General features: G+C 39.5%; 1 protein-coding gene across 3 annotated transcripts in view; it reads right to left on the bottom strand.

Moving 5' to 3' along the window:
• Positions 1-12889, bottom strand: part of BRWD1 (bromodomain and WD repeat domain containing 1) — a 43261-nt gene that overhangs the window by 17809 nt on the left and 12563 nt on the right. For 2 of the 3 annotated variants that reach the window (XM_081908709.1, XM_081908710.1), the window contains exons 12-25: positions 12681-12721; positions 10627-10725; positions 9891-10041; positions 9626-9760; positions 8877-9005; positions 7493-7718; positions 6159-6344; positions 5546-5729; positions 4942-5035; positions 3820-3960; positions 3411-3496; positions 2401-2593; positions 1366-1464; positions 438-545 (exon numbers count right to left, since the gene is read on the bottom strand). In XM_081908709.1, the coding sequence (XP_081764835.1) occupies positions 438-545; positions 1366-1464; positions 2401-2593; positions 3411-3496; positions 3820-3960; positions 4942-5035; positions 5546-5729; positions 6159-6344; positions 7493-7718; positions 8877-9005; positions 9626-9760; positions 9891-10041; positions 10627-10725; positions 12681-12721 (1872 nt within the window). Of the gene's footprint in view, positions 1-437; positions 546-1365; positions 1465-2400; positions 2594-3410; positions 3497-3819; positions 3961-4941; positions 5036-5545; positions 5730-6158; positions 6345-7492; positions 7719-8876; positions 9006-9625; positions 9761-9890; positions 10042-10626; positions 10726-12680; positions 12722-12889 lie in introns of those variants that run through there. The other variant, XM_081908711.1, reaches the window with a different exon arrangement.

Genomic DNA, 12889 nt, shown 5'->3' with positions numbered 1-12889 from the left:
GTATAGTGCAACCTGTGCATGAGTACTCAAAAGTAAGTCTGACAGAGTTCAGTGGGGCTTACTGCTAGGTAAAGCAGATCTGCAATGCCTTCTCATTTTGCTGTGAAATTGGACTGACTCTGCCCAGGTTGGCCATTGTATCCTCTCAGACAGGAAGGACTATAAAGGACTTCGGGTTCCAGCTGAGGCTTGCTCAAGTCTTCCTGAGCTACAAACTAAAAAGCCCCAAACATTATAACCTTTACTAAGAAGGGAGCTACTCTAACCCTTTCATAATTTGGGTTGCCCCTTTTTCCGGCTCTACAACATATGTATGAAGTTCACTAGGCTCACCTCTGCCTGATCCTTGCCTACTTTACTGGTTCCTTTAAGGGACCAATGAGAAGAATTTTAAAGTACTTTGTAGCATGCAAATCCCCATGCTGGACCAGTCTTACCCTAAGAACCATTTTTCTCCATGGTTCCTTCTGAGGATTCAGTTGACAAATATTGCTTTTCCTCACTGCTTCAAGGTAGGCTTCATGGCCTTGTCGAAAATATATCGCCTAACAAAAATGATTTTTTTAAATCAGTGAATGAAATTCAAAATTAATTTAACTGAGAAACATTTTCTCTATTTATTTACTTGCAAGGCTAGCTACATTAACAGGGGGCTGGCTACCCACTGGCTGTTTCACTCACCAATTCCCCCATGCCAAAACTGCATAGTCATCCAAGTCGAATGGAAAGAGGGAAAAGGAAACCAGCCACTCCTACACTATCCTTCCATTCACAGCATAAAGCTGAGCACAAGAACCAATTATGATATGCTGCTATTCACATCAGCTGTACAGTGGTACCTCGGGTTACATACGCTTCAGGTTACAGACTCCGCTAACCCAGAAATAGTACCTCGGGTTAAGAACTTTGCTTCAGGATGAGAACAGAAAACATGCTCCGGCGCCGCGGCAGCAGCAGGAGGCCCCATTAGCTAAAGTGGTGCTTCAGGTTAAGAACAGTTTCAGGTTAAGTATGGACCTCCGGAACGAATTAAGTACTTAACCCGAGGTACCACTGTACATGCAAACAAGTCACATCACTTCTGCCTCAAGGTCCAGAAACCTTTTAAGACAGAATGGGGAAAGCTGGGCATGTGGCCTGACATGCTAGTACCCAATCCAAGCTTGTTTTCTGCTTTTGTTTTTAGGCGGCTCCTCCTCCTTGTAGTTTTAAAAGCTAAAGAATCCTTACAAGAGAGCACCAGCACAGCATAGCTTGCTACTTGCAGATGATGGCTACTTTTCCAAGACATAGCAAATCACAGGACTGAGGCTAGCTATGCTACTTTTACCAGATCAAGCTTAGATTCAGTGTAAATTTCCTTACCTCATCACCCATTTGTGGAACAAAAGGAGACCTTCGGAGTCTGACATCTGTTATCCAGTCAGGAGGCTGAACTTCCCAGGACTGCTGGGGTACATTCACCTGTGTATCATTATAAAGGATTACCCACACAGCGTAATGACTGCTAATTTATTTAAAAGGTTTTTAATCTGTCTATCAAGGCAGCTTACATTTCTAAGTCACATGAAAATAAAACAAAACACAAACCCCCATAAGCAGCTAATTATTCCCCCCTCCCCCAAGTACGGCACAATTCAGCCAAAAACAGCCTTGAATAAAGGAGACTTCAGAGTTTTTTCAGAGATGAGGTCATTTGCAAATCCCTGAAGAGGGAGTGCCAAAGGTGCAGGGCAAGCCCTAACCTTTCTATTCCATCCATCCAACAGGTCTCAAAGGCAGACCAGAAAGCAGGGTCTCCTGATTTTAATGCTTAGGCAGGCTCTTACAGATGTAGGTGACGTTTCAGATGTCTCAAATCATTTAGAACTTAGAAAATGAAACGCTGCTTCTTGAATTGGTCCCAGAAATGAACAGACAGCCAACTGATACAGAATAGGTCTTATAAGATATCAAGGTCCAGCTCCCACAAGTGCTCTGGCTGTATCATTCTGCACCAGGTAAATTTTCCAAGCCAACTTGTTGCTGGACTTAACCCCAACAACCCTGACTATTTGCCAATCTGGCTAAGGCTGATGGGAAGACTCCAATGACATCGGAGACCCACAGGATCCTCATCCCTGCAGCAGTGTTACCTGGCTGTAACCAAAGTTTGTATCACTGTGGCTAGGTCCACTTTAAATAGGGCTGCAATTACCTTTAAGCATGTTTCCTTGTTCAAGCTAAGCCATGGTTTGGAATAGCATTATGAACCAACAAGGACATTACAATGTTCATGTCATGGATTGCAATGCTCCTGTGCTCTTCTGTTCATAAAAATACACTAATAATTTTTAGAATGTCTTCAAAGCATGGAAAAAAATCTAAATCACATTAACTGACAAAAACCAGAATCACTACCTCCTCGTGCTGTTTTGGTTTGTATTTTTTCCGTCTTTTTTTCTTTCTCTTTCGTGTAGACATTTTTCCTAGTGGTACTTCATCTTCAGAAGAACTACAGTATTTAATAGTTTGGCACCGAGAGCTTCTTACAGGAGGCTGCAGGTTAATCCCTGCATCAGCAATCCAATCAGAATATTCACTTGAAGAGTCACTGAGCGGGGGGAAGAGGGGGAGGGGAAACACACACAGCCAAGTTAGAGATCTCTACTAGCTCAGAACTGACTGCACTTGAATTAGTTTTAAAGTTTGTTGGATATTATTCAGAGCTGACTGTTAATGTTAATTTCAACAGTAGTTCTGTAACTGGCACGCTATAAAGTCACGTACGTAGAATTTCAAACATTCAAACTACAATGAGCAACTATAGAGTTCTAAAAGAGGGGGCAATTTCTTCCCTCTTCTTGGTAGTACATCTCCTGGTGCTCTGAACACAGTCTGCAGAAGAGATTGCCTCTCTCTCCCTTTTTCCACCAGAGTACACTGAAACATCCCAGTATAGAGGGTGTGTCATTGTCATACCTCGGGTTAAAGATGCTTCAGGTTAAATCTTTTGAGGTTGCGTCCCGTGGTTACCCTGAAGTACTGGAAAGGGTTACTTCTGGGTTTTGCCACTTGCGCATGCGCAGACGCTCAAAATTATGTCACGCGCATGCGCAGAAGTGGCAAATCGCGACCCGCGGGTTGCGTTCTGCTCATGTTGCGAATGGGGCTCCGGAATGGATCCCGTTTGCAACCAGAGGTACCACTGTACTGCAAGGTACTAATTAAAATCTAACAATCTGGGAAGTTTGACTTTTCAACATCCCTTAATTTGCTGCTAAACACCAAACAGCATTATTTCCAGCACATCATCTAGTTGTATCACAAATAATCTCCCCACCCCCAAATAAAAGTTACTTTCAGAAGGAAAAATGTAGTTTTGCCAAGGCTCACAAACATCACAAACTGATACTTGAAACCGATTTTACCTGGAACTATCACTGTTGGTTCTGCTGTCACTCTTCCATTCTTCCTCATGGGAAGACAAATTCATCCCATCACTTTCTTCTGCCTCCTAGATTAAAAATGGGAAAATGTTTAGAGTTGTTCATTCTTTCTCTTATATCACCACGAGGTTGAAGATTTACAAAATTACAACAAAAGAAAACAATATTTAAGAAAGAACTGATTACATAGTACAACACAGTAAAATGCATCACTAAAATGTCAGCTTCCTACTTATTATCTGCGCTGAAGGGGGCTCTGCTAATTGTATCTAAATGATACTAATTGTATCTACCCTGCCTTTGTTGGTAAAAGCTAGGGCTTTGAAAACAAACAAATAGAAATCAGAATTTCTGATAGTTTTAATTACCAACATGAAATCGGAGCAGTCACCTGTTCAATGAATCCTGAACCTCCATCTCCATCTTCACTAGAAGAATCAGATTGTTCAATCTTATTCCGTGCTTGATACGAAGCATATTTGCGTCTATAAAGCCTTCTCTTGGATTGTATCAGTGAATCTTCTGAGTCACTCTGAATTAGGACCATTAAAGAAGAGCCAAGTTAGAGGTGGAAGTATGCATTACAAATCACTGGAAAGGAGATACAAGGAACCTAATCTGTCAAATTCTAACTGAAAAACATTCAAGTAGTCACAGTATCATAGAGGAGGCTTTGTAGTGATCTAGTCTAGCCAGTTGCTCATGTAGGAAATCCAGTCAGGGCACCCCCCAACAGAAGGCTGTGCAGCCTTTGCTTGAAGGCCTCTAACATGGGAGAACCTACAAGCCTTCTAGGCAACTGGTTCCACTGAACCAGTGTCAAAAAGCTTCTACCAATATTCATCTGAAATTTACCCTGTAACTTAGGTCAATTTGATCTACTCCTGCCCTCTAAGGTAGCAAAGAACAAGCAACCTATGCAACAGTCCTTCAGGTGTTTGAGTGCTATCATCTCTTTTCGCTTTTCTTGTATCTACATTAGAACAGATGGAGCTGCCTTGGACAGAATCAGACCCATGGTCCATCTAGCTCAGCACTGCCTACTCTGACTGGCAGCAGCTCTCCAGGGTTCCAGATATGGGTCCTTCCCAGTCCTAACTGGAGATGACAGGGACTGTCACATTTATTCCTGGTTGAAATGTGAAGAAGCCGTTTAAGAGCATAGAAGAGATTTGAGGAAATAATGTATACGGATTCTAAGCTGAAACTGTTCTTAGCCTGAAGCACCACTTTAGCTAATGGGGCCTCCCACTGCTGCCGTGCGATTTCTGTCCTCATCCTGAAGCAAAGTTCTTCACCCGAGATACTATTTCTGGGTTAGCGGGGTCTGTAACCTGAAGCGTATGTAACCTGAAGCATATGTAACCCAAGGTACCACTGTACATTCACTGCTGCATCTCTGTCACTCAGCAAGCTTTGCACACAGTTCTATTGCATTCAAATATGTTCTCTGAGTAACAACCTGTGAACCCTCATGTTACTCATAAGACATTCTATACTTTACATTTCCTACCTTTTCTGATGAATGATATAACTTCCTTTTTTGTTCCATTGTATATATGCGTTTCTCTTCTTCTCCTTTTGCAACCCTATACTCCATTTGATTTCTGAAAAATGCATTTTAAACAGTTGTCAAAGCAGAATCACATCAGTGAAAGGTAAAGTACTTACAGTATACAGTTCTGTTGCTAACTCTGGTTTGAAGGAAAGCTGATGCATGTATACACCAGTTTTATGCTATGTAAAAATGACAGGCTAGCGTTTCAATTAATGCTGGCCTTTGGCAGCAGTGACTGGATGAGAAGCAGAACAGAAATAAAACTAAGTAGCATGTAGAACAGCAGTATTATAGCTCGTACCCAGAGGCTCTAATCTAGAGTTAATAGTATGAACATGAAAGGTTAAAGAGAACTGGATTCTAAAGTTATGGCAAGGGAATAAACTGGTAGTAAACAGACCAGAAACAGTATGTTTATGCTGATCAAATGATGTCTTCAGGAAATGATACTTTAAAACCAAGTCAAAAAATATTTCTCAAATGCCTAAATTTTCAATTAAAGGTATGAATACTTATAACTTGCTTCCATAATAATCTTTAGTTCAGTAAGCCTGCACACCTAAATATACTGGGTGTCACTTCTGGAACAACTACTCTCCGTCTCCAAGCCTGGAGGTCTCTTTCTGTAGCGATCTGACTCCTTGGAGCATTCTGGTGCATCTGACGCACACCTTCAACTTGACCACTACGTCTCAGGCCAATATTAGGAGGGGACTGGATATCAGAGCTTGGCCTCCTGAAATCTAAAGGAAAGAGATATTCATAAAAGACATGCAGTAAAAACATTCCAGCAGCAAATAGCTTTGGCATGTTGCTTCTTCTACTGAATAATAGTAGGTTTCAGACCAAGTACTCTTCTGGATGACACAAGAGATTTATGTATTTACTACAAAATATCTACACATTCTACTGGACATTAGTAACTTCCAAAGGTGGAGTAAACAGTAATGATACGCATCAAGTCATGTTTCAAAGAGGAGGAAGTTATATCAAAGAGATGACACTATGGAGACAGCCATATTTCTCATTTTGTGAGAGAGAAGATGGGTGTCCCAAATTGGCTTTTTGACCCGTAATGTGATTTCATGATACATCAGTATGTTTTATGTCAGAGATACTAGTAAGCAGCAAAAGTTTATAATTTCCCTCTAATCTTCAAAGCAAGCACCAACCTCTTCTAGCTGCTTCATCTCCATTTTGTGGCCCGGGTGGAAGCATGTCTTGATCTGAACCAATTCTTTGGTCTTGCTGTTGCTGTAAATGTCTAATCATGCCATCAAGTATGCTAGGTTCCAAAGCCGGTTCCTCCTGGTCAGCAGTTTGTTGACCTATTACTTGCTCCACGACCTCTCCATCACCTTACAAAATTTAAATGAAAAGCACACACATTTAGCAATTTCAGAATTAAGAACAACTGTCAGAATATTGAACTCAATCTCACCAATCTCTTAAAATACAAAAGCCTCTACATTTTATGTTGTTAATTTTTTGCCTGCTCTCACAGTCATCCTGAAACACTCTGATGAATAAATGAGAAATGGAGGTCTTTAGCAGCCATGGCTAGGATCTAGAGATGCTAAAGCTCTCAATTTCCTCCTTAAGACTCTTGCTCAGAAGGTGCCTTCCAGAATCTCCAAGCTGCTTTTTACATTCCAGAGTTCAAAAACACAGTTTAAAACTTGTATGCACTAGTTTAAAAAGAAAGCCAGGAGAAAGTATCCTTGGCCATACCTAACCCTTTTTCTTATAATTTTGGAGAGCAATCTAAATTGGTGCCTACTTCAGAACTTGAAAAACTATCTCAAGCAGTGATATGGGTTTTCCAGAGAGTTTTGAACTGGAATTTCTTGAGTTTGCATCAGAAAAGCTTCAACGACCTAGAGAAGGGATTCCTCAAACTCAGCCCTCCAGATGTTTTTGGCCTACAACTCCCATGATCCCTAGCTAGCAGGACCAGTGGTCAGGGATGATGGGAACTGTAGTCTCAAAACATCTGGAGAGCCGAGTTTGAGGAAACCTGCCCTAGAGAGTGAACCAATTAGCATATTGATTTTACTTGTATTTAGTCAATGAAGTTAAACTGTCCACTGTCTAATATTTATTTTCAATTGGCATCCATTCATTGCTACTAATGAATATAGGAAATGGAAAAATTTCTGCAGCAAAATAATGCACTAGAAAATTTTATATCTTGGTTGATTTTCTACCCTAGATCTCAAGTAAATGATTAAGAAATACTGTCTTAGATATCAACAAATAAAGTTGCCTGTTTTTAAAACCTGATTCCTTTTCAATATAAGTTCTACAAGCACTGAATATTAAGAAACAATATTGTTAACCGATCAAGTTACACAATACAAAACAAAAAAATCCAAAAAGTGTTTGTTGAAGACATAACTAACATAGCATACCCTAAACATAACACCATAACTACTTAAGACTACAGTATGGATTGTATTGTGTTTTTATGAGATCAAAGTTAGAGGTGGAAGACTGCCATTCATACTTGTTGCTACATATCCCAGCTGAGGAATCAGATGCTCATCTGCACAATTCTCTCTTCCTGGTACCAACCGCTGGTATTTTGTTGGGTGAGGGTTTCCATCCACATCTACCAAGAATGGTGGGGGCATGAGGTGAGGAGCCTGTTGAGTCTGCTCATCTAGGACATAATTGTTAGAATCTCGAATCAGTGGTCGGTAGTCAGTGTGGAAGAACATCTGATCAGGAATCTAGAAAGAAATGAAGCTTAAATATAATCAACTTTGCAGGGAGAAAAACGACATTAAATACAATAGTAAACTGAGTACACCAGAAGGATGAAGGGTGAGGCAGGCCTCCAGTTGGTGCCAGAATGCTGTAATTAGTTTTATGAGGAACAGCCAACATGTTTCAAGCACACTGGACTTCCTCAGAAGCAGAGGGTCTTCATAGATCTTATTTTCATTGAGCTAAAACTGTTTACTCAATGTTGTTTCCCAAACCAATGTTTCTAACACCTAGTAGGAGTTCACCTCCTCCTCCATTCTGTTTTTTGTAGCACCTTTTTCAAGTTTTAACTCCATGAAATACAATGTTATCCATTAACAAAATTCCAAGTTGAATATTATTTTCTGAATATCCCACAAGACAGTGTATTTTTAACAATCAGGGTGACAATTTTGTATAGAACTGCTGAATATAGGTTCAGCATGAGGAAACATACTGGATTCGTTAAGTTTGGGACAATACCAGACTGACTAGCTAAAACCTCAACAGTTTGGTACTTTATTCAAAAATCAAAATGATCTTTATTTTTTAGCATGCCCTTGTCTTAACCCCTCTGATTAAATTTTATCTTAACACATTTATCAAATGAAGCTTTAGTTGACTGAGGCTTGGTTCAAACGTAACTCGGCAGCTTTAACACACTGCGGTTTGTTGAAGCATAAATAAGTAATGAGCTTGAGCAATTCCTCATCCCCTTCACTCTGGTTCATATGCTCAGTTTAAAAGCAGATTTCAATTAGAAACCACAGTTTCTAAAGATAACCAAACCAGTGACATGTGATTTAATCAATTAATCAATGGCTGTAAAGCAGGATTGGAAACTAGGCTTGGAGGCAGCACTCAAATGCCACTTCCTGTTTTGGACAGAACAGGAAATTGATTTAACAAATCAGAGAGACACCTCTCAAGCAAGGTTTGCAAGAAGAGAAGGAAGCACTCAAGCTTATCCACTGTCCCAACAATAAAGGTTACACTGGAACTGGGCCTAAAGACTGATTGTCTATACTATACAGTACACATGAATCAACAAGCTCAGAAAAAATAAAGGCTGAATATGAGATACATTTATTAACACTACTAATTTTTCTAGGAATGATAATTGAGAAAGACTGAAAAAATACCTTTTCATAAGGTTTGCTACAACCAAAGCCAAATATCAATAGATGCCCATGAGAATCTGTACAGGCAAAGTGTTGTCCATCTGATGAAAACTTGCAGTCAAAGACAGCGCCATGTCCTTGTCCTTCAATCTGAATAACAACACAGAACTTATTTTGTATTTTGCTATTTTTAAAGCAGTCAATTGACAAATGTTTCATTAGAGAAAGTGTCTCCTTCCTGAACAACAAGCAGCACTTACCACTTACTACAGTGCACTATGTTGGTCTATATGAATATCTTAATTTTATAATTTGGCACACAGCAAAAAAATACCAATAGGAAACAGAACACCAATTTTAGAACTAGAAGCAACTGCAATATTCAAGAGACTTCTGATAGCAAATAACAAAAGCCCAGTGTTTAAATAAATGTTGTACAAGGCCTGTTTAATTCTACGGTCATACCTCGTGTTACGTTTGCTTCACATTGCGGCTTTTCAGGTTATGAATGCGGCAAACCCAGAAGTATTTACCCGGAAGTATTTACTTCCGGGTTCGCCGCGCGTGGTTCACGCATGCGCAGAAGCACTCTATTGCATTTTGCATGCACGCAGTAGCAGTTCTCTACTTACGGACTAAATGGATCACATTCATAAATAGAGGAGACAATAAGTTATGTAGCTCTTTATCACAGTTGTTCAAACAAGTGGATAAATACTGAACATAATGGAAAAAAGAACAGTAATTGCTTGAAGAGAAATAATACTTACTAAGTTAAAATAATGTTTGATCTGAATGCCTTTTGCTATATCCCAGATAAAAATGTTCCCGTCATGGCCTGCAGACAACATAATCCTGGAATCAAATGGGTGGGGTTCCAAAACAAACACTTCATCCATATGTCCCTTTTGAATATGAGTAGAAAGAGATGTTACTTTTGAAGTTAGCTGGAATTCTTATTTTAAAAGACTGAATGTAGAATACAATATTTGATCTATGTTTATATAAAATGCCACCTTCTGAATCAGTGCTTACTGTGAGATCATGAAGAAGCTGCCCAGTATAAGAATTCCACACTTTCAGCAGATGATTGTTCACAGCAGTAACCACCAACTTATCATTTTTACTCCAAGCTATCATGGTCACTTTAGGCTTCATATATCTGTCCTCTTCAGAACACAAATCACTATTTCAAATAAATTAAACCATTTCAATACATTAGAATTTTTAACATTTTTTTTTAAAGTTAACAAAATCAAGGTAGAAGTTTAATCTGTTTGCCAAATAAAAATTAAACAAAGTATTGATCTAGAGATCTAAACAAACTATTCAAGTGAAATTTTAAGTTTAAGCTTCTTTAAACGCAAGTGTCAGATTATATTGGGAATCTCTTTACAGAAAAGATCGAAACAAACATTTTAGAGCAGGAGCAGCAGCATCAATTACCCTGGTGTGCTAGAAAATGATGGGCACTCCTTGCTCTGGAAAGTGAATGAAGCAGTAACAGCGCCTTCAAGCTTGTGTCAAATTAGCATAAAGGATGCACACTAGCAGTTTAAAGACTAAAACTTCCTTACAAGATATACCACTTTACCACTAGAGCAGCTAAGCATACTCATGACAGTTTTCCAACAAAAACAAGCTTTACACTCCCACCCTACTTAGAAGCTTTCATTCGACTAAACAAGGTAACTATATTTTACAATAATATAGTAAATTTCATAGTCACTTAATGCTAATACCCCATATAAATGAAATGCGCTACACATACCCAGATAGCCTGTCAGCCATGTCCAACAAAACACTCTTCCACTCAGCTTGTTGGAAGCGCCATATTCGGGCTGTTCCATCTCTGCTGCCACTTATGAACCTTGGCATAAGTTTAAAAGATACTATGTGACATATAAAAGATAAGCATAGTGTTCAGATTTAAGAGGCACCTTTCAGAAGTTTTAAATATGCATGCTGCATATACAAAAATGGTATGACTGGAGAACACTATTCTCCAAAGGCTGCCTCCAACCAGTTCAAACACATTTCCCAAGGACATAGGAGAGTGTCAGCTTTGCAATCAGAAAATTTGGAAGTGAATCTAACTCCCCACCACATTCCAGAGTAAAAGAGTGCTGTATTACAACAAAATGTATACAACACCCTCCTAACACCCTAACCAATGAATTATCTTTTTCTGTGGTTTTGGTAAAAAAATCTGAGGTGCCCATAGATAAGAGTGTTGTGGGTACCAGCCCAAAACAGCTGCCATAAGCAGTAAAAAAAAAGTGAAAGTCTTCTGTACCAGAGGGCATAATCACAAAAATCCCACTGGTCTTTCTAATCCATGATGTTTCCTCATCCACTACTTTATAAATTATTTCCATCCTCATTCATAGGTTGGCAGTGGCAACTCACAGGAGAAGGGTAACCCCACACCCCATTAAGAGATGAACAAGCCACTTGCTCCATGAAATCACTCAAAAGATCTCACTTGTGTGATTTCTCTTTCTCTCAAGCAAAAGAAAATTCCTGAGTGGGACCTAAGCACGGGTGTCAGAGAAGAGCATCAAGTTCATACGTTACTGCACTGAGGGAAGTGATGGCAATTGCTGACAAAAACACTAAAGGAGGGTGCAAAACAGTCTGGTAATGAGTGTTGCTGGAGTAACAGTATGGCCTGAAGGGAGTTGCAAGGGTGAGGGGCCTGGAGGGATGCATTCACTTCCCATGTCCAAAGCTCTTCACCCCTGCACTAAATAAAGGTCAAACAGTGCATCTCTAGACTTTTTAGAACTGCACATCCAGTGCTTTCCTACACCAATCTAGTATATGTGATCAAAAGACTTAATGCACATACTATTTCCTGAACCAGGGCAGGAAAACTGTGGCCTTCCAGATCTTGCTGGGCTATAAATTAATTATTATTATTATTATTATTATTATTAATACCCCGCCCATCTAGCTGGGTTTCCCCAGCCACTCTGGGCGGCTTCCAACAGAACACCAAAATACAATAACCTGTTAAACATTAAAAGCTTCCCTAAACAGGGCTGCCTTCAGATGTCTTCTAAAAGTTTGGTAGTTGTTTTTCTCTTTGACATCTGGTGGGAGGGTGTTTCACAGGGTGGGTGCCACTACATCTCCCATCAGCACCATCCTCACAGCACAATGGTCTGAGATGATGGGAACTAGAGCTCTACATCTGGAGGGTCACAGGCTCCCTAACCCTGTCTTACACTAAAAGTAACTTTGTGTGAATGACATTGAAGTCATGCTCCTCTACTTCCTTCCAAAATTGATATGTTTGACTTGTAGGAAAATGAACAAAAAGGGGGGAAACATTTCATGGAATTTATCAGGCATTTATAGCAATTAACCAGAACATTATTAGGTCAATTATGCTGTCTTGAAGCTACCAAAAGTCTTAATATAACATTCCTCAAGATTTATAATGTAAAAATCAGACCATGCTGTGAAGGAAAAAAATGAACCTTCAGTGTGAAGAAACCAGGAATTTAGCAACATCCAGTTAAGCATAAGACAATTTCTTATGAACTGGTGTAAAGAAAGAAATAGACTAAAAATTCTACATTAGTCTATATGTAAGTCTGCATTGTAAGATGGGAAACCTGTACACTCCTGATGTTGGGCTCAAAAATTTATTATACATGACCACTGGCCATGCTAGATGGGCTGGTGAGAGTTCAACTCCAGTTTGAATTCTGTTCCATACTGGTCTAAACTGTTTTTCTGTTTTACAGTATTGCTAGATTTTCTTAGGACTCTCCAGTTTACTGGTTTTTCCACTCAGCATCTCTCAGTGTAACATACCTGTCATCATTATTAGAAAACTGAATGCTGTCAACTTTGTCCTACAAGAGAGAAAGTTGTGTTACAATAGAATGCAAACAATGCCCATTAAATGCTTAGGTCACTCCACTCCTGTTTTGTGATTAAAGGAATATTAATTCTAAAGATGAAGGACTGTAACTCTCCAGTGTTTTGAATTCACCCCCGAAGGCACTCCTCCACTGTCTCCC

Source organism: Podarcis melisellensis (genome assembly GCF_964234715.1).
Source record: "Podarcis melisellensis genome assembly, chromosome: 4".
NCBI lineage: Eukaryota > Metazoa > Chordata > Lepidosauria > Squamata > Lacertidae > Podarcis > Podarcis melisellensis.
Note: the sequence above shows the minus strand (reverse complement) of the source record. Positions and strands in the feature narration are given on the sequence as shown.